Raw genomic sequence first — 20,416 nt, forward strand, 5'->3', positions numbered from 1 at the left:
GGGCTGAAGGGCCTGACTAGCTGGGTGGGTCTTCAGCCGTCCTGGGGATTTATGTGGCCTTCTTCCAAGGTGGGGCTGGGGGTGGCTGGAGGCGAGGGGGGTGGGGGGTAGTTCCAGCCAGGTTATCAACCCTGAACCTCTCTGATATTCTGATGAACATCACAGGTCTGAGAGGGTCTTTTTTTCCAGAAAGATTGCACAAACTCCCCTGGGAACGTAGAGAAATATCAGTAAGATGAGTCACCGTTCATGCCTCCGGTCATCAGAATAATCATGGATGATAATCCTATGAAGGGTGGCATGTTATGGGGTTTTGGGGGAGGGGGAGCTTTTTCTAAGAAGATAATAGAATTTTTTCCTAAAATTCTGTCAATCCAAATACACCTGGGGATGTATTTTCACAGCAGTTTGAGCTTCCCTCCAGGAATCAGCAAAGATGACCCCTCAGCTTTGTGTGAAGGAAGCTGCATGCCAGGAAGAATTCACCGCTTTCTGAAGAAGACACTAAAAACCCAGGTGGCAGCTGGTGGCCTCTGTCCATGCTCTGAGTGTATATTTAGCCTGATCTGATTGACTGAGGTCACAGGCTCAGAGTCCACGTGGCCCAGGAGGCCCGCTATGATTCACTTGCCCAGCAGTAATAAATCTCCCTGCTGGAGCTGCAGTCGCTTGCTGCTGGCTCGGCTCCTTGTGCATTTGTGTTCTGCCTCAAAGCTGTAAAGACACAGAATTAAGACGGACAAGAGATATCTATATCTAGATATCTAGCTGCTCCATGGATCGCATCCTGTAGAAAAAGACTAATCCTTTTAAAAGATGAATTACGGTCATTTGTTCAAGGATCCACACAATGGAAAAATAACAGCTTCCAGTAACCATGCACCTCACTGTGGTAATTCCCACTGAGGGAAACAAATTCCGAATTTCTCTCAGCTACTGAAAATGGCAATTCCACCAGAGCAGCAGAAAAATCACCCTAGTAGGCAAAGAGATTTGAGCCAAGTTAGCCTTTGGGAACACAGTGCCCTGGTCTTGGGATGAGGCCAGGGAAAATTAGCTGTCTGTCCTTTTATGGTGACTGGATTAGGGCTGGGCAGGGGGGCGTGGGCACATCGTGGAAGTGACAAGCTTCACATTGGCATTCCAGCGACCACAGCCTGACCTATCCCAGGGCGAGCATGTGTGGCTGCCCTTCTCAAGACACCACTGGGTCCACTGCCTGCCTTTATGAGCATCTTACCCCGTGACTCGGGAAGGGCGGGATGTGAGAGGGACATACATAGTGAGCCTGGACGGGATGAGGCCCGGCCGTTTCACTGGGTTCGCAGGGTTACATTAACATGCACTCATAAGAGGGGAAGATAACAAGCTTACAGAGGAGAAGCCTGGCGGACCCACCTTACCAGGCGACCCAGTCAACAACAACACCAGTGAGGTGACATCCTGACATTAGGGGACTCGAGGTATGACACACTGAGGAAGACACCATATTGCTTTTACGGTATTCTCGCCAAAAATGTATAACCTAATTTTTTTTTTTTTTTGAGGAAGATTAGCCCTGAGCTAACTACTGCCAATCCTCCTCTTTTTGCTGAGGAAGACTGGCCCTGAGCTAACATCCATGCCCATCTTCCTCTACTTTATATGTGGGACGCCTACCACAGCATGGCTTTTGCCAAGTGGTGCCACGTCCGCACCTGGGATCTGAACGTGCGAACCCCAAGCCACCAAAGTGGAACGTGCGCACTTAACTGCTGTGCCACCCAGCTGGCCCCATAACCTAAATTTAATTGTGAGAAAACATCAGAGGAACCCAAATTGAGGGACATGTGACAAATCCTGGCCATTACTTTTCAAAAGTCTAAAGGTTTGAAAGACAAAGAAAGGCAGAGGAATATTCTAGACTAAAAGAGACCAAGGACACATGACAGCTAAATGCAACCTGTGAGACTGGCGGGCTCCTGGCCCCGAGGGAGCCTCAGCGGAGCCAGGGGGAACCTGGGTAAGGTGGGTGGGTCCTCCACAGCGCTGCCTGGGGCGGTTCCGGTCTGACCATCCTCACTGTGTAGACACGGACACTGGGGGAGCAGATGGGGATTCTCCGCACTGATTTTGCAACTTTAAGTCCAAAGTCGTCCCAAAATAAAAAGGTAAAAAATAAAGTCTCTCGGGGCTGGCCCCGTGGCCGAGTGGTTAAGTTCGCGCGCTCCGCTGCAGGCGGCCCAGTGTTTCGTTAGTTCGAATCCTGGGCGCGGACATGGCACTGCTCATCAAACCACGCTGAGGCAGCGTCCCACATGCCACAACTAGAAGAACCCACAACGAATACACAACTATGTACCGGGGGAGCTTTGGGGAGAAAAAGGAAAAAAATAAAATCTTTAAAAAAAAATAAAATAAAATAAAAATAAAGTCTCTTCAAAATTCAACAAGAAGAAAAAAGGAGGAGAAGCCGAGGACAAGGAGGCGGAGGAGGGGAAGTGGAAGGGGAGGAAGGGAAGGGGAGGGGGGAGAGAGGGAACGGGGCACGTCGAGCTTGTCTCATCTGAGGAAGAGCGGGGAAAGGCCAGAGACACCCTGAGGCGTTGGAGTGCTGGCCAGGGAAAGGCAGCATCAGCGGGGTGGAAGGAGGAGAGGGACCCTCCGTCTGTTCCCCCGGCTTCGCCTTCTGGTCGGGACAAATATGTCACATTTGCCAACACGCCCCAAACTTGGATGTTCCCTCTCGCCCCCTCTTAGCAGGAAATCCCGTCTTCGGTCCCCGGGTCCCATCATCCTTCCCGAGTTCCGGGCAGGAGCGAGGTGGCTCTGTCACCGCCACGACGGGGACTCGGACCGCCCACCCGCCGCCTGCAGGGCCGGCTCTGGCCGGCGGCCCCTCCGCCCGCCCACCGCTGTGGCCCGGCCGCCCCGACGGCTGGGCGGCCCCTCGCTGGAGCTCCCGGCTCGGCCGGGCTCCTTCGCCCCGCGAGTCCGCTCCCCCGCGGATCTCAAGTTCGGCCCCGAAGCGGCGGCTCTGGCGGCGGGGCGGCGGGCGCGGGTGGCCGCGAGGGGGCGGTGTGGACACGCCGCAGGCCCGCCCGCAGCATCCTCGGAGCCGCCCGAGGGGAAACGCGCATTCCGGCCCGCAGGCTCCGAGTGGGGAGACCGCAGGCCGTTTTTATTCTTTCTGTCCTGTTTTTGTTTTCCAAATTTCCTATAATTAATAAATGACTTTTATGACCAAACCAATTGTATTAATAAAAAGAAAGAGGCCAGGTCTGTAAGGTCCATTTTTTTGCATCATGTGTGCCACATTTTTCGCATTCACACATTCTCCAGCTAGGAAGATCCAGGGCGGGGCGGTGGACCTACAGACCCGCCCAGGGAGGGATGGCACCTGAGTCGGCGGCGCCAGGCCCTCCTGGTCCTGGGGTCCAGGAGCCCTTCCCCTAGCCGGGCTGGCTCCTTGCCCCGCTGCCAGGTCCGTTGTTTTTGTCATAGCTGAATCCCACTTCCTCTTGTAAATGAGGCACCTGCCCCGTGCCTTCCCGGGGGACCTCTCTGGTGTGCTCCACCATTCTGCCCCCTAACTTTCTTCATGGCCAGCATGTCCCAAACTCTCAGTCATTTCCTATGGCTTTACCAATTTCTCCGCGTTCCCCCCAGGTTGTGAAGACCAGGCTGAACCCGGATGGGGGCTCAGTGAGGACCGGATTCACGGTGGTGGTCAAGTGGGGGTGCCTGAGGCTCAGACATGGGCTCTTGCTGCTGAGCCCAGTACTGCCCTCAGGGCCACCAGGGTTCCCCTAGGTCCTGCTCACATTCAGCAGGCTGCCATGACCCCAGGTCTGTGTGGGGCCATCTGCACCCCTGCCAGGGAGGCGCCCCAAACACTCCCACCCCATCCTGGCCTCTGGGCTTTCGGGGTGGGAGAAGCAGAACTTCTGCCCACCCACCTGGGCTGGAGCCCCTGCACCACAGGAAGCGACCGGGCGCCTGCACACCCCTGTCCCTGTGCACGAGGATGACAGCTTCATCCCCAGGCCGGAACATGAGAGGCTCCCCCAGCACCCAGGTCCCCACACTCTCAGAGCGGGAACCCACATTTCTCCGCAGAAGCACACAGTGTTCTTACAAAGGCTGCGTTCAGGCCGCATCTTATTTTAAACCCAAGCTTAGGCCTCAAGGCTGCAGAAAGCCACGAAGAGTGAGGGAAAGCCATCAACAGCAGAAACAAGCACACAGGGAAAGAACCGGGAGTGGACTCCTCGTCCTGATGCCAGGAACGGCTCAGAAGCCCATGCGCTTCAGCCTCACACTGTGTCCCCGCTCGACAGGCACAGGCACGCCTCTCCTGGGGCAGCTGTTCCTCCACGTGAATCCCCGCCTCCCCTCCCCTTCCCCCCCACTCCCCTCTCTCCTCCTCTCCTTTTCCTTCCGCCCCTCTCCCCTCTCTTCCCCTGTCTCCTCCCCTCCCTTCCTCTCCCCCCTTCCTTTCTCCTCTCGCCCCTCTCCTCTCCCTGTTCTTCCCCTCACACTCCTCTGGGTCCGTCCTCCTTGTCTCTGTCACCCCCTGCCCCAGGCCGCCCAGGCCGCCCAGGCCTCCCCCAGCATCGTGAGGCCCCTCCCTCACCCAGTGCCCATGACCATCGGCCACAAGCCTGGCCTGGGGCTCAGGTCTGGACCGGGACACATTCCAGCACTAGAAGCTGGGACCCCCTACCTACCACCACGTGGAGGACCGCTGATCCCTCTTTGCTGCAGCACTTGCAAGTCAAGAGCAGGTGGTCCCTGGAGACATCCTGGCGGGGGTGTGGCAGGGTGGCCTGAGGAGGCTCTGGGGCTCGGGTTCCTGTGCCCACAAGGTCAAGGAGGGAGCAGAGGCCGCCCCACAGTCCTACGGAGACTAGAGCTCCACCTCTTTTCCCAGTGCTGGGGGGGTCCCTCCCATCCAAGGAGACCGGAGTGGGACAGCATCCTCCCAGGGGGACCGGGGGCACTCCTGGAGCTTCAGTGAGATCTGACAGGAGCCTCAAAAGGGCAAAGGAAAAGCAGGTGGTGAAGCAGGTGTAAAAGAGTGCAGAGACCCCCGTGCATTCCAGCCCCCACCCCCTCCAGGCCGAGCTCAGGAGGGCCCAGTCCACGGCAAGGAGATGGGGCGGCTGCTGCAGGCCCTGCGGGGGCTCACGCCCCACTGTCCAGGCTCTTCTGCACCTTCTCTCACCCAGTTCACGAGAATAAAGGGGGAACTTCACATCTTGTGATAATCTTTTTTAAGCTCAAAAACATGGTTTAAAAATCAATTAAGGAATTATCAAGAAGGAATGATTATAAACAATGTATACCGCATCAGCATGACAATGAGATAGATCTCTGTCCCCAGGGTCTTGTCCTCAGGACGGCCTTGATAGTCATCTGAGTCAGACCACCGGCCCTCCAGGATCCCCCACCCCTGTTTCCAGAACACGGAGCAGCTCACGCAGCCTTTCGGGAACTCCTGGAAGCCCAGAAAACACTCCTGCCAGGCTGGCTCCTGTCCCCATTCTGATCAGCTGAAAACTGCTCTTCTGGGGACCCCGCCCGGAATAACTGTGTAAGGAAGCCACCGCCCAGACCTCCACCTCACACCCGAGCCCTTCCTCTATGACATTCAACACAGCAGCCCCGGCGGCCTCCCTTGCTTCTTCCTGGGTGACGCCGCCTCCCGTGGGCCGTCAGTCTTGCAGATGGAGAGCTCAGCGGTCTCATCCCCTCCATCTCCAGCAGAGCAGATGTATGGTAATGATGTCTCTGGGGTGTTTTTTAGTTTGGTTTTATTTTTTAGCAGCTTTATTGAGATATAATTCACATACCATATGATTCACCCATTCCAGTGTCCGAATCATTGGTTTTTAGTGTATTCTCAGAGCCCCACAATCTAATTTTAGACCATTTGTCACCCCAAGAAGAAAGCTTGCATCCACGGGCACTCACTCCCCGTTTCCCATAGTCTTCCCCCCCACCCCAAGTCCTAACAACCCACTTTATCTCCGCCTCTGCAGAGGTCCCGTTCTAAACATTTTCATATAAACCGAATCATACAATACATGGTCTTGTGGGACCAGCTCCTTTTGCTGAGGTTCATCCACCTTGAATTTCCACCCTTTTCATAGTGGAATAATATTCTAAGGTACGTGTAGACCGCATTCTGCTTATCCGTTCACTGGCTGATGGGCACCTGGGCTGTTTCCACTGTCTGGTTCTTACGAATAATCCTGCCATGAACATTCGTGCACAAGTTTTTCCATAGACGTATGTTTTCAGTTCTCCTGGGCGTATATGTAAGTGGAATTGCTGGACCACATGGTGCGTCTGCACTAACTTTCTACAGACACTCTGAGCCGGCTTTACAAGGCGGCTGCCCCATCTTACGCTCCAGCAGCAGTGTGAAGGCTCGGGCCCCCTCCCATCGCTTGCTGTCAGCCCTCTCTATACCGCGCCCAGGGGCTGGGAAGGGCTCTCGCTGTGGTTCTGATCTGCATTTCCCTGATGACTAACCACGTTGAGCATCTTTTCGTGTGCTTCTTGACCGTTTGGGTATCTTCCTTGGAGAAATGTCTATACAGATCTTTTGCTCTTTTCATTGTGGTAAAATACTCCAAACACAAAATTTACCATCTTCACCACTTTGTGTGAACATTTCAGTAGTAAGTATACTTGTGTTTATGTCATGAAACAGCTCTCCAGAACCTTTTCACACCCGTGAAGCAACAACTCCCCGTTTCTCCTTCCCCAGCCTTGGCAGCCACCACCCCACTTTCCGAGTCTGGGAGCTTCCCGACCTGCTTCTGAAGGTGCCAAGTATCTCTCTGCATCCCCCACCCGCCCACCGGGGCGCCATCCTCTACACACCCTTTCCGCTCTAGTGTGGAGCTCTCCTGGGCACTGACCTCTACTGGAGCGTTTCTCTGACATGACCCAAGACGTCACGGCTGTGTCATTTCAGGATGATTTTATGTCGTCCTTCGGTCATAAGGGCCGTTTCAGTTAACGTCAGATAGCAAGCTGGTCGTTGCCCCTCCCATGGAAGCCTTCAGTCCAAGTCCCACTGGATGTCGCTGGGTGGCGCTCAGGCTTCTGTCATAAGCCCCGGCTCCGCCCCACACAGGCTGTGGCTGTGCAGAATTCGTCCACACCAACGCTCCAGCTCCGAGGGCTCCGGCAGTCTTACCGGTTCCCATCGACGTGTCCAATCAATGTGGCCTGAAGGACAGATGCCGCTGCCTTCCGCTTCACGAAGCTCAGGAGAGGAAATATCCGGCCACCACACAACCGAGCCAAAACGACCCAGCCACTCCACATGCAGCCCGTGCAGACACGCCGGGTTTGTCCAAACTTCCACCTTCCCCCAGCGGCCCCTGTGGCCCACCCTTCAGGGCTTCACCCTCAGGCTTTGGTTTTACAATAACAGGCAGGGGCAGTGTCCCCAGACAGACAACATCCCAGAAAACAGTCAGAGAGGGAGACGCAACTTCTTCACAGAAAGCCTGGTGAAACGTTCCAGTTTTCATCCAGACTTCCGCCTTAGGACCCGTGCGTTCCTGTGGCCTCTCCGTGTGATGGTGGCCTCTGCTGGGACCCCACCAGTAGGTTTGGTTCCACAGGTCACAGGGCTCCGTGTCTCAGAGTCCCAGAAACTCTCCACTCCTGACATTTATTTTTTTTTTTTTAAGAGATGGGCCCTGAGCTAACAGCCGTGGCCAACCTTCCTCTTTTATTTTCTTTTTCTCCAAAGCCCCCCAGTACACGGTTGTATATTCTAGTTGTAGGTCCTTCTGGTTCTGCTACGTGGGACGCCACCCCAGCATGGCCTGACGATGAGTGGTGCTATGTCCGTGCCCAGGATCAGAGCTTGGCAAAACCCTGGGCCGCCCAAGAAGAGCACATGGACTTAAGCACTTGGCCACGGGCCGGCCCCCACCTCTGACATTTCATACTCACATGCGCACAGCTTTGTGTCCCCAGCAGGGACCAGCCAAGGGACACTGGCCCCCCCGTCAATCTTTCTCTTGATTTGATTGTGGGACCATCACCCCGGCGAATGCAGGGCAAGTCCTGTTGCCAACTTTGGCTCAAACCTTTCCAAATTCCCCCAAGCTAGAGCGACACCAGCAGAGGGGCTGCGGGCCTCAGATGTCGAGGGGCAGGAGGGACGCCCTTGGTCCCCTCAGCCTCTGGGAGTGCTGCACAAGGACCTTTGTTCTGATGCTCAATTATTGCCCCATTTCTTAGTAACTAGTTAGGATTCCCACTCGGCTGGCACAAGTCCCAGGATGCTGCCCTCCATCTGTCCCCATTACTTGGGCCCGCAGTCCAGGCTTCGTGGTCCTCTGCTGCTCTGACACACCGTTTTCCTTTGGAAATGGCTCTGAGACCCGAGGCTGCCATTTTGGTCGGGCCAGAATCGGGATCCCCAACACATCCTTCAGTGGGGCTGTGAGACGGGAGGCTGTGGTTCCCACTGGTCACAGAGGAGCTTGGCCCATCTCTTACTTTCATTTGAGCTATTATATACAACAATAGCCAAGGACTGTGTCTTTTGCTCTTTTTTTACTAGTTTGCCTTTCCTCGCGGATCCACTCAGGATCCTCGGGCCTCAGCCCCATGCCCCGCCCTCCACCTGAACCCCGGCCTGGCGTTGGCCGCACTCATCTGGCCTGACACCCACTTCACTCGTGGTGAGATTCCACTGACCCCTTGGGTCATTTCTTGCCTCCACATTCCTATCATCATTGGCTCCAGGAGCGAATAGGGTGGTGTCTGCTCCCTGTCCTGTCTCTGTCCCTCAGGCCCCTCTGTGAACGTCTCACCCACTCCTTTTTCAGGAACCGTCTCTACAGGCCACTCAGATGGGAGGACCCTCCCTCGTTGGGCACACACATCACGTCCCCCAGACTCCAGACATCTACTCACCTTATCCATCCACCGGGTGACCATATGAGTCTGTAAGGCAGAGTCGAACACGGGCCACGTGGCCAGGGTTCCAAGCCAGGTGCTCTGTGACCAAGCTCTCACCACCCGCTTCAACTCCTGCCGAGTGTCCTGTGATGGGGAGGAGGCTTCCCTCTGGACAGATTTGACCTTCCCTCGTGTGGCTGTGCAGGGGCGATTCTGGGGGACGTCTGTGGCCTGCACCTCGACTCTTGGAGGGGCAGCAGTTTATTGGTTGGGACATCCCTTCATGCTCGAGGCTCCGAGACTCCATCTGACAGAGCAAAGCCCTTGATGAGTACACAGGACGGGACTAAATCCACTGACCAAGGAGTTAGATGCCAGGTTAATCCTACCCTTGCTTGGAAACAGCAGCTCTGCCATGGCAACCGCTGCATCGAGCAGCAGGGCCCGCTTACCTGCACTTGCACCCAGGCTAGCGAGGCAGATGACAGCCCCTGGCGGCGGACAAGAGAGAGGGCTTCAGCCAGCAAGAGAGCACGGCTCCAGGCCGGCCTGGTGGCACAGCAGTTAAGTGCACACGGTTCCACTTCTCAGTGGCCCAGAGTTCACCAGTTCGGATCCCGGGTGAGGACATGGCACCACTTGGCAAAAGCCATGCTGTGGTAGGCGACCCACGTATAAAGTAGAGGAAGATGGGCACAGATGTTAGCTCAGGGCCAGTCTTCCTCAGCAAAAAGAGGAGGATTGGCAGTAGTTAGCTCAGGGCTAATCTTCCTCAAAAAAAAAAAAAAAAAGCGAGCATGGTTCCGAGCCTGCAGGCCAGCACAGCGGCCCCTGAGACTTTCCCACCCCCAGGCCAGGTCTCCGAGCTCCTGTCTCCAGCGGGGCCTCCTTCCCACAAGCTCCAGCTCCAGCTCTGACGTTGGGAGGCATCGAGCCAGGAACGGCTTCCTCCAGTTAAACCTGGCATTCTCTGGCGCTAATGAATAACAGCATTAACCCTAACAATAGCAAACACTCATAATAGTGTTTACTGTGTGCCTGGCGCCGTTCTTAGAAGTCTGCATATGAGTAATACATTTAATCCCACAGCCTCATGAGGAGGCGATGACGTCTCCATCTCACAGAAGGAGGAGCAGAGGAGAGGCAGGCCGTGAAGGAAGGCGCCGCAGAGCTTCCGTCTAGACGGAGCATCCAACCCCCAGCAGCGCGTCCCGCTCTCTGTTTGCCAAAAGAAAAACACACAGCTTTGAAAAGCGTAAAACCAAGAGTTCCAACCAGTGAAAAGCCACCCAGTGCACACGAGGCTGGTGAGAGGACGATGTCCCAGCAGGCACCAGGGCCTGGCCCCTGCAGAAGTCGACATCCCACGGGGGCACGTCACCGTGCACGGTGAGACCTGTGCACAAAAGGACTGACTGAAAAAAATAGCACAAAACGAGCAATCTTGTAGATGAAACTTGTGGCAAACAGCCTCAGTAAAATATTAGCAAATTTAATTCTAAAGCTGATTGAAATAATAATGAACCATGGCCAAGCAGGATTTATTCCTAAGGAATGCAAGAATACTTCAAATTAGGACATCTATTCACATAATTCACCACATTAATAAGTCAAAGAAGAAAAACCACATAATTATTTGCAGAGGAGCTAAAATGGCATTTTTAAAAATTCAGATCAATTCCTGATTAAATTTTAAGAACAGTTAGTAAGTGGATATTTTCTTAAGATAAAAAGCGTATCTTAAACCAAAAATAAGTATCAAGCTTGATAGTTAAACACCAGAAACATTCTCCTTATTCTCTGCTATTACTAAACGTTGCTTTACGGTGAGAGAAGAACACAGAGAGGACAACAGTGAAGAGAAGCACACACAGCCATCACTGCGGGAAGCTGGTGCCACGCGTGCCCAGGAAATGCAACGTCGTGGAGGAGCCACTGTAACACGTAAGGTGGCTGGTGACAATCCACGCGCTGAGGGAGCCTCCTTTCTACATATAAATAAAAACCAGCTTGAGGGGGAACAAATAAGGAAGAGCGTTCTCTTTACAAAGGTGACAGCAACAAGCACATGCGCAAAGGAGCAAGACCACACAGGGCTGTGCGGAGAAACTAAAACCGCGCCAGAGGCCGACGCGGACTTGAGTAAAGGCCACCAGGCCCCAGGGCGGGACAGAAGCTCTGACACGGAGGAGTCGGTTCTCGCCAACCCTGTTCTAAATAAAATGTGGAGCCACGTGAAAGCAACAGGTTCCCCTTCTGAACGAGACACTGATGCTTAGCTCGTCGTGGAAAAACTAAATAAATGAGAAAACCCAAGAAAACTCTGAAAATATGAGTTTAAACATTCTGAAAACTAGGAATGCAAACAAGGGAAGAAGCGGCTCTACCAGAAGTTAAGACACATTATAACGATGCAGAAATTAGAACAGTACGATGTGACAAACCGACAAGTGTGCCACCTGGAGAGACCAGGAGGAGACACAAATAGATAGAAATGTGGGCAGAAACACGCGGCCGTGGCCCCACTGCTGACCACCCCCGGGCCCGGCGTCCCTTTCCAGCAGCAGCCTCCTGGCTGCTTGCAGATCTGGCGCCCGCTGTCCCCGTGGAGACAACAGCCGGGCGCTCTCACACTCAGGCGCAGCACGTGACTTGAGTCTGGGCCAGGGAGACGGAGGCAGAATCCCGCGTGTGAATTCTCCTGTGTGGTCCCATGCAGTAGCCACGACCCACATGCAGTCACTTAAACGTAAACGTAAATTAATTAAAATTAAGCATCACTAAAAACTCAGTTGCTGAGTCGCACTAGCCGTATTTCAGGTGCCCAAATACCCACACGTGCCTGGTGTGCATCTCCAGGCCCTGGGTCATCTCTGACTTACCAACAAGTCATTTCTCCAGGTTCCCCTGGCCTGGCACAGGCATGGCAGTGATCTGGGGTCTCACAGGAAAGGACGACACCTGGGGCAGGGCTGGGCCAGGCGAGGCAATGTCAGGAGACACAGGTGCTCAGGGTCCCAGGAGCCTCCCGGGCCGCACGCCCTGCCTGAGGGAGGAGAGCGCCGGGTGGAGCGAGCAGTGTGCACAGCCTTGGGACCGCCCCTGGACTGTCACCTGGACAAGAGAAGCCTGTGTTTTTAAGTCACAGTCCAACCCCTTACTAACACCACGGGCGAAAGACGGGTCATTTCCTAAATCGTGACGGGACAATAGCCAGTCAGAAACATGAACACGGGTTACCTTTTTATTCTTTACCAATTCATAACAAGTTCATTACATTCCAACAGAAGTGCTGGAGGCCACATGTACGAGGACACCCACGGCAGGGCTGTTAGCAGTGAAGTTAAACTAGCTAGTGTTACTAGCTAATGAAAGACTAGCGTGAAGTCCATCGACGCAGGACTGGATAGACAGAGTGTGCCCACACGTGAGCGTGCTCAGTAGACACTAACAAGAAATCAGTACATCAACAGATAGGGAGTATCCACTACGTAGCAGTCCCACAAACCAGACGAATGGAATTTCTGCTCTCAAAGAGCTTACATTCTGGCTGGGGAGAAAGATGATAGATAGACAGATAGATGGATAGATTAGATGATCTATAGCTAGAATGATAGATACAATAGATGATAGATAGCTAGATGATAGATAATAGACAGATAGAGAGAGAGAGAGAGAGATGATAGCTAGCTAGTTAGATAATAGCTAGACAGACAATAGACAGAAAGACAGCTAGAGGGGCCGGCCTGGTGACACAGTGGTTAATTGTGCACGCTCGGCTTCGGCAGCCCGGGGTTCGCCGGTTCGGATCCCGGGTGTGGACATGGCATCTCTTGGCAAGCCATGCTGTGGTAGGCGTCCCACATAGAAAGCAGAGGAAGATGGGCACGGATGTTAGCTCAGGGGCAGTCTTCCTCAGCAAAAGAAAAAGGAAGAAAGAAAGAAAGACAGCTAGACAAGATGGATTGATGACCTCAGAGAAAGGCTTTGATGAAAGTCAAGCACAATAAGGAGCCGGGTACCATTTGTGTAGCAGGTCAGGGAAGACGTCTCTGGGGAGCCGTTTGGGCAGAAAAGAGTTGTTTGAAGGGTGAGTGCTGCAGAGAGATGGAGAGGGCCCCTCCAGGGAGAGGGGCAGGAGGGTGGAGCGAGCGAGTGCAGAGAAACGGAGAGCCGCGGGCGGTCACAGGGAGCGCTTGGACTTTAGTTCAAGGCCTTGAAAGGCAGGGAAACAACACGATCAGATTTCAACATCCAAAGGATCGTTCCAGTTGCTGTGTAGACCACACATCCTAGGAGGTCAGGAGTGGATGCCAGGAGCCTGGCCAGGGAACGACAGTGACCGTCTGATGAGAAGCAGGGGTCTGGAGGAAGGGCTGGTGGTGGACACAGGAGGGGTGGGCGGTTGGAGATGGGAGCCCTGAGGAGCCAGGTGTGGGATGCCAGGGAAAAGCGGGAATTAGAGATGGCGCCTAGTCTTCAGGCCTGAGCAGTGGCAAGACGGGAGAAGCTCTCAATGTACAAACAGGAAGAAATCAGTAATAGACACGGTGAAGGGAGAAATATAGGCTACAGAGGTCAGGACAGGGCGCTGCCGTGCACCTGTGTGTGTGCGTGCGCGCATCGGTGTGCAGAGCCGCGAGCAGGGCAGGCCGGTCTATCTCTGTATTCTGACCCAGGCCCCACACGTGGAGAGACCTCAGTCTGTGTGTATTTTAATATTTGGCCAATAAGCAACATCTCCTCTGCGAGGACGTCTCCTCACGGCCTGTGAGCCCGCTGGGTCCCCGGTTCTGAAACGCACCTGTTCATGCCTTTTGCACATTCCCCACTGTCCATTCCTGTCACCTGTGGGAGCTCCGTGGACGATGTGGGGAGGAGCCCAGCGATGGTTTTGGCCACTGCAGCTGTCTTCTCTCTTAGTCACTTGCCCATCAGTCCCGTCACAGAAATATTCACTTTTTATGTAAACCGGAGTCATAAAAGTGCTGTTTATCACCTGTACTTTGGGATTGAGTCTGGAGGCAGCCTGAGACTTTGTAACCTGGAAAGGAAATCGTGCTCTCAGCCCACAGCCCTGCTCCCGCCCCCAGTGCTCTGCATGACCCAGGGCCCCACGTCCACAGCCTCAGGGCCTTTCCAGCCAACGCCACAGCAGTCAGCCCCTCAGCCGGCAGGAGCCGGTGGCAGGTGGAGTGTGGATGGCACCCAGGGTTCATCTCCATGGTGAAGACAGGCCGCCGGGCAGCACGTCAGAGCTGGCAGACGGAGGCGTGTGGCTGGTCCAGGGGGGGGCTGTCATGCAGAAGGTGAGCGACCTTTTAAAAACATCCTCGTTGAGGCCAGAATTCCCTGGAAATGCTTTAAACTGCTGTGTGCAGCTCTGCAGTCAGAGTCCTGGTGACGAAAGACAGGGAGCCCTGCAGTGACTGCTGAGCGAGCTGCAGGCTCCCTCTCTGCACAGGCTTTCTGCCAGCCCCGGCCTTCTTCTGGGGACGATGGCCCTAAGGCAGGTGTCCCCACCTCCCTCTAAGGACCTGCAGAAAGGTAAGGGCTGTGCCACCCCGGGAGGGCCACCCAGCTTCGCTGAGTTAATCTGAGAAGGTGTTGGAGACCCCTGAGCCTGAAACACTGCACCCAGAGTCCCATCTGAGTCAAACCCTCACCTTCTCAAGGGCTGGCCCATCCTGCCACCCGATGGCTTTGCTCAGCCTGGGGCGTGGAAGTGGCCGGTCAGCGAGCCCAGGAGGCAGCGAGCCATCTGGGAGCCTCCCCCCTTGCAGAGTGTGGACCGCTGCTTCAGGTTGGCCAGGAACTGCTGCCAGCACTGCCCGCCCAGCCTGCCACACACCAAGAGGGATGGGACACCCAGTGAACAGGCTTGGGTACCAGCGAGCCCTCTGCAGTTACTACTATTGCTGTCGTTGTTGTTGGAGGGGCAAGCAGTGGAGGCGGCTAGTCCCAGAGGACCGAGCCTGGGAGGTGGTGAAGCTCCCTGTCTCAGGGCAGAACCCCCCGGACGGCCGCCTCTCTGGGGTCTCCTCAGAGCCCAGCATCTTGGGTTAGCCTAAAGTTAGCCTCCCGCCTCCGGGGAGCGGCTGTTGGTCCTGGTGGCGTCCACGCACTCGCCGTGTTGCCTGCAGGCCGCGATGTCTGCCAGTCCAGCCCGGAGCAGAGGCCCTGTGCTCCCTGTCCCGTACCCCAGAGGCCCCCTCGAGCGGGCAGGGCAGGAGAGCGGGTGGCCTGGAAGGGAAAGAGGCCTCTGAAAGGCTGGCTGGCCCCCTCCTCATTCCTGGGCCGTTTCTGGGTGTCTGGGTTTGCTGGAACTCGGGGTGTGTTATGTGTGAGCAGGCGTCTGTCTGCCCAGCGTGGGGCCCTTTGGGGAGTGAGTGTCGGGCGCTGTGGGCTGAGTCGGGTCTCCTGTCCCTGAAATCCCTATGTTGAAGCCCTGGCCACAGGACCTCAGCATGTGACTGTGTTTGGAGACGCGGCTTTTACAGAGGGCATTGGGTTAAATAAGGTCACACATAGGGGCCCCAATCCAACAGGACTGGGGTCGGCATAAGAAAAAGAGATCAGGAGAGAGACACGCACAGAGGGACGACCGTGTAAGGACACAGGGAGGAGACGGCATCTACACACCAAGAATGGAGGCCTCACGGGGAACCAGCTCTGGCTGCACCCGCAGCTCAGACGTCCAGCCTCCAGGGCTGGGAGAGAATAGATTTGTGTCGTCTAACCTGCTCCCTGTGTGCTGCTTTCTCACACAGTCTCAGCCGACTGGTGCAGGTGCCAAGAGGCTGAAGGTGGGGACGGGGGCCCTGTGAGCACTGAGTGACCTGCCACCTGGGGCCAGAGGGGCCTGTCTCCTCCCCTGTGGACCGAAGTCCTGGGGGCCCTGGCAGGAGGAGGAGGCACAAGCGTCTTCCCACTGACCAAGTCCTCAGACGGCGTCTGCAGATGAGGCGAGGATGGACAAGCCACGGAAGGGTGTCCTGGCCGGGAGGGATCATGAAGCAGGAGGATGAAGTGCCCCTCCCGTAAATCGCGCTCTCCTCCTGACTCGGGTTCTTTAGCGCAAGGGGACCCTGCTGAGTTTGTTTTCTGGTTTTCGCCGTGGCCCCTGGGTAGGGTGAGGGTTGGGGGCGCATCCGTGACCATGGCCGGTCGGGGGCTGTTTGGGGACAAGGCCAACGCTCCTCCGGGATCCTGGCAGGCGCCACTGCCCCGATGGTGGGGAAGGAGGAAGAACGTTTCAAGGCCGTTGATTCTGCAAATCAGGATGAACTCTGACAGCAAAGGTGCTTCGTTTACGTGTGTGTGTCTGTTTAATCAATGTCACCCTAACACCATCCTCAGGGCGTAAGCGCCCGGAGATCCTGACACGTGGCCTCCAGGGCCTGAACGTCCCCACAGGAACTCCGGAGGTGGCTCTGATGCCTACCCGGAAGGGAGCCACCCGAGTCTGCGGTTTCCTGGTTCTCTTCCAAAGCCAGGAGACCAGGGACAAAAGAGGGGCCTCGTCAGGGACACTTCCAGACAAGTCAGCAAAGATGTCGGCCGCAGCTAAAAATGCTGCCTCTCTCCTCCTGTGATCTGGAAGCCTCACAAACCTCTTTCCCACAAAACCTGCTCCATGGACCACGAAAATCCCCACCCCATCCCCTTTTGTCCTGTCAACCTGGGGCTTTCTTTGAGCCAGTCGGTTATATTGATCCTTCCAGGAAAGCCACTCACGAGCCCCACGTGAGGCAGGCCGGCCACGCGCAGGAGGCTCGTGAAGCTGTTCCAGGAAAAGATCGCAGAGCAAAGTGTGCTGGCGGGGCCGGGCCCGGACACTGGGCGGACTCGCCCTCCATCAGAGCCGGGGCTCTGCAGCACAGAGACACTCCTAAGTGTCTTCCCTCAACGCAGAGACATTCTGTGGTCCAACTCCCAGCAGACGGTCGTTATCAACATGGAGAAATAACGCCACCCCTGGGGACAGCCTCAGACCCGCGCTCCGGGGAAGGGCTGCTGAGATGGTGATTAAGATCTGAGACAGGCCTCAGGTGAGCAGGTGTCCTTGCAAGTCCTCCAGCTCCATCCGCCGCCCTCACCACCGAGCCCCGACCCTGCCTGAGGTCCCCGCGCTCCCTCCCCAGCCCCCTCACAGACCGTGATGCTGTCATGTTTAACGTCTGCCAGCCCAGATGCTCGAAAGGCACCAGACACTGGACTAGTGAATGAATGAATGAATATCCACAACCTTGCATTACTATGATGCACTTCTCCCCTAAACCAAACATGGTTATTCATAACTAATAAAATCATCAAGACACGTGTGTAAGGAAAGGAAGATAAAGATAATGACCTTCCTGCTTCAGAAAGAAAATAGGAAAGTAAGAAAATGGGGAAGAGAAATGATTTACACCCAATCACTGAGAATGCTGACCCCAAACCACAGGCCTTCACCCCGGGGATCCTATTTGCCTGGAGTAACGAAAGATCTCCTATGTGACAGAGGAAGGAGACCTGGTCTGCGAGGTCCCGAGCCAGCCTTCCCACTGTTGCCCCGGAGCAGATAAAGAATGTCCTCTTTACCCGGTGAACTGCCGCCTCCTCAGCCACAAGGAAGCCTGTGGCCAGCCCAGCTCCCCGGGAGGAGATGCAGCATCAGGACAAGGAGCCACAGCAGCTCTGTGATGAGGAATCGAGAGCAAGGGGCGGGGACAGGGACAAAGCCGAGCGGGCTGCCTGGGGGAGTGGACGGCAGATGCCGGAGGGAGACCGTGGAGGGCAGGTGATCTGGCTGCGGAGCCCTGGCGTGCGGCATGGACCTCCCCAGTCATTTCTCACGGATGCAGGTGCCAGGGGGAGCTCCTTTTTAACTACTGCCCGTGGGCCTTGTGTTTTGGAGGAGGGACTGTGCCCCAGGGCAGTGGGGTCAGGTGGGTTTCAGGTGGGGTGTAGCAGTGCCACATGATCCCACACAGCCCCCAGCCTGCAGTGGGGCGCCCCAGCCCATGGGGTCAGCACGGTCCGGGGCTCCCATGTGGCATGTGTACCAGGAGGGACACAGCTCCACTTTTTAAGAAGTCTGTGGTTGTGGGTCACACACACACACACACACACGGTTTGTGGACATTCCACCTGCAAGAGATGCCCATCCTCTGCCAACAATGCGTGATTTAAAATACCATAATTAGATCTTAAATGTTCTCACCACAAAAAAAGAAACGGTAATGATGTGACGGGATGGAGGCGGGAGCTAAGCTACGGTGCTGATGGGTGCACGATCTCTAAGTCTGTCAGATCATCGAGCTGCACACCTTAAACTCACACAAGGTTATGTGTCAGTTGTACCTCAATAAAGCTGGAAGAAAATACCATAATTAAATGAATATGCCCTCTCTGCTTTGGGGAAGAAAACTGCCTTCCTACATGCTTTATTTCTGGGGCAGATAATGACCGGTTCAGCTCCATCAAACACGTCTTTAGTCAACCGTGGCCTCCGATGATGCTGGGTCTCAGTCTCCCGTGGAGAGAACTCGACTCCTAGAGGAGCCGGTGGCGGACAGAGTGACTGAGCCGCAGAGGCCCCGGTCCCGCTCTAATTAAGCCGACAACGTGGTCTCACCCTGGAGGACTCAGCTGTCACATCCCAGGTTTCCCAGAGCAACCCGGGGGCCTTGCATGCTGCCCGCACGGCTCTGCAGACCGGAATGCATGGATTCCTGGGTCCTACAAGCGACAGTGTTGCTCCAGATTCCCAGCTGCCGGACCCAGCGAGCCGGGCGAGTCAGCAGATGGGCACTGGGCTGGAGTGGGTGTCCAGTATTCCATGATGCCAATCGTCCAGATCAGAATGAAGACGGAAAGGAGTGAGGAGACTGGCCGTGGGGGGCAGGCCGGCCAGCGAGGGAAGAGGCCTGAGGCTGGCACCTGCAAGCGCAAACAGTCCTCTTGCTATTAGCAAAGATTATGTGTGGGCTTCTGTTTACCCGGATGGATCAGCTTCTTTTAGGAAATGTGGAGGTTTGACATGGAAGACACGAATATATAGCCTTGAAATTTTCATTTCTTTCCAAGATATTATGATGCTATTAAAAATAAACGTGAGGCAGGCTGACCCCATGGCCTAGTGGTTAAGTTCATGCACTCCACTTGGGCAGCCAGGGGTTTGCAGGTTTGGATCCCAGGTGCAGACATACACACTGCTCATCAAGCCATGCTGTGGCAGCATCCCACATACAAAATAGAGGAAGATGGGCACAGATGTTAGCTCAGGGCCAATCTTCTTCAACACAAATAAATAAATAAATAAGTGTGAGGGCTGGCCCCATGACCTAGTGGTTAAGTCTGGCACACTCTGCTTTGGCAGCCTAGGTTCAGTTCCCAGGCACAGACCTACACCACTCGTCCGTGGCCAGGCTGTGCCAGTGCCCCACATACAAAATAGAGGAAGATCGGCAACAGATGTTAGCTCAGACGGAATCTTCCTCAGCAGAAAAAAAAAAAAGAAGTGTGAGAAAAGAAAACAAAGAGAAGAAAAAAATCCCAAGAAGACTCACAATTAAAAACTAGCCCCTTTGAAAAAAAGAACAAGGTGTTTGAGGACAGTACGTCTCGAGTGCTTCACTTCCTTATAAGGGTGCCTGGTTTTCAACGAGCAAGAAGGACCTCAGCAGGCTCCAGAGGGAAACAGGCCTGTTTATTAAAAGATATAGATTCTGCAAGCTTCAGTAATAAAAGCATCTCATTAAAATAAATAGATCTCCAAAAAATGTATCAATACTATACTATTTTACCTGAAGAGCCTGTATAAATACATGTTTTGCATAGATTTTCAACAGCTCAATGTGACCATACTTAAGTCCATGGGGAGAAAGCTACGCCAAGAATAACAAAAATGACCACCAACAAGGCCACGGGGAGGGCCCCACTGCCTGGGCAGCATTTTCTTTCTGCCAGAGCTGAGGGCTTCTGCTCGGAAATAAACTGAACCAGCACCAACAGAGAGGTAACCTGGGCACGCTCCTCTTCTCTTGAGACCCTGCTGTGGCTGCCAGTGCGACGCACACCTTTCCAGGTCCCTGGAGATCCCCCAGTTCAGCCAGAGAAATTCTGAAAGACGTCAGCTGCCTCCACCCAGTTCTGGAAGCAGGCCAGCCCCTGCTCCCGGATCTGCTTGCGCCCTTTGTCAGTGATGATCTCACCGCTCGGTTTCAGGACCACGAGCCTGGGAGTGACCGTGATGTGGTACCTCGTCCTCAGCTCGCTGCAGAGAGAAGAGGGCGGGCCAAGGGTCAGCACTGGACAGGCGGGCTGCCACTCATCGGAGGGGACCAGGGCCCCCGGGGCCAGCTGCGCCTGCAGAGCCTGCACCTCAGCCCTTGGCGCCCTCCTCCCTGGGGGCCCCTCTGTGCCTCCTTTCTCCTCGCGGCCATCGGTCCTAAGCCAGAGCCGCCCCAGAGAGTGTGTGCAGGGACGGACTGTTCTGCACCCGTCTGCCTGA

General features: G+C 55.1%; 1 protein-coding gene across 3 annotated transcripts in view; it reads right to left on the bottom strand.

The window, feature by feature from the left end:
• The window catches only part of NXNL2 (nucleoredoxin like 2), a 40,262-nt gene that overhangs the window by 12,747 nt on the left and 7,099 nt on the right, over positions 1-20,416 (bottom strand). For 2 of the 3 annotated variants that reach the window (XM_023627573.2, XM_023627572.2), the window contains exon 3: positions 19,592-20,179. The exons of the other annotated variant lie outside the window; for it this stretch is intronic. In XM_023627573.2, coding sequence (XP_023483341.1) covers positions 20,011-20,179 — 169 coding nt within the window. In that variant the 3' untranslated portion in view covers positions 19,592-20,010. Of the gene's footprint in view, positions 1-19,591; positions 20,180-20,416 lie in introns of those variants that run through there. 3 annotated transcript variants of the gene reach the window in all.

This window comes from Equus caballus, chromosome 23 (genome assembly GCF_041296265.1).
Source record: "Equus caballus isolate H_3958 breed thoroughbred chromosome 23, TB-T2T, whole genome shotgun sequence".
Taxonomy (NCBI): domain Eukaryota; kingdom Metazoa; phylum Chordata; class Mammalia; order Perissodactyla; family Equidae; genus Equus; species Equus caballus.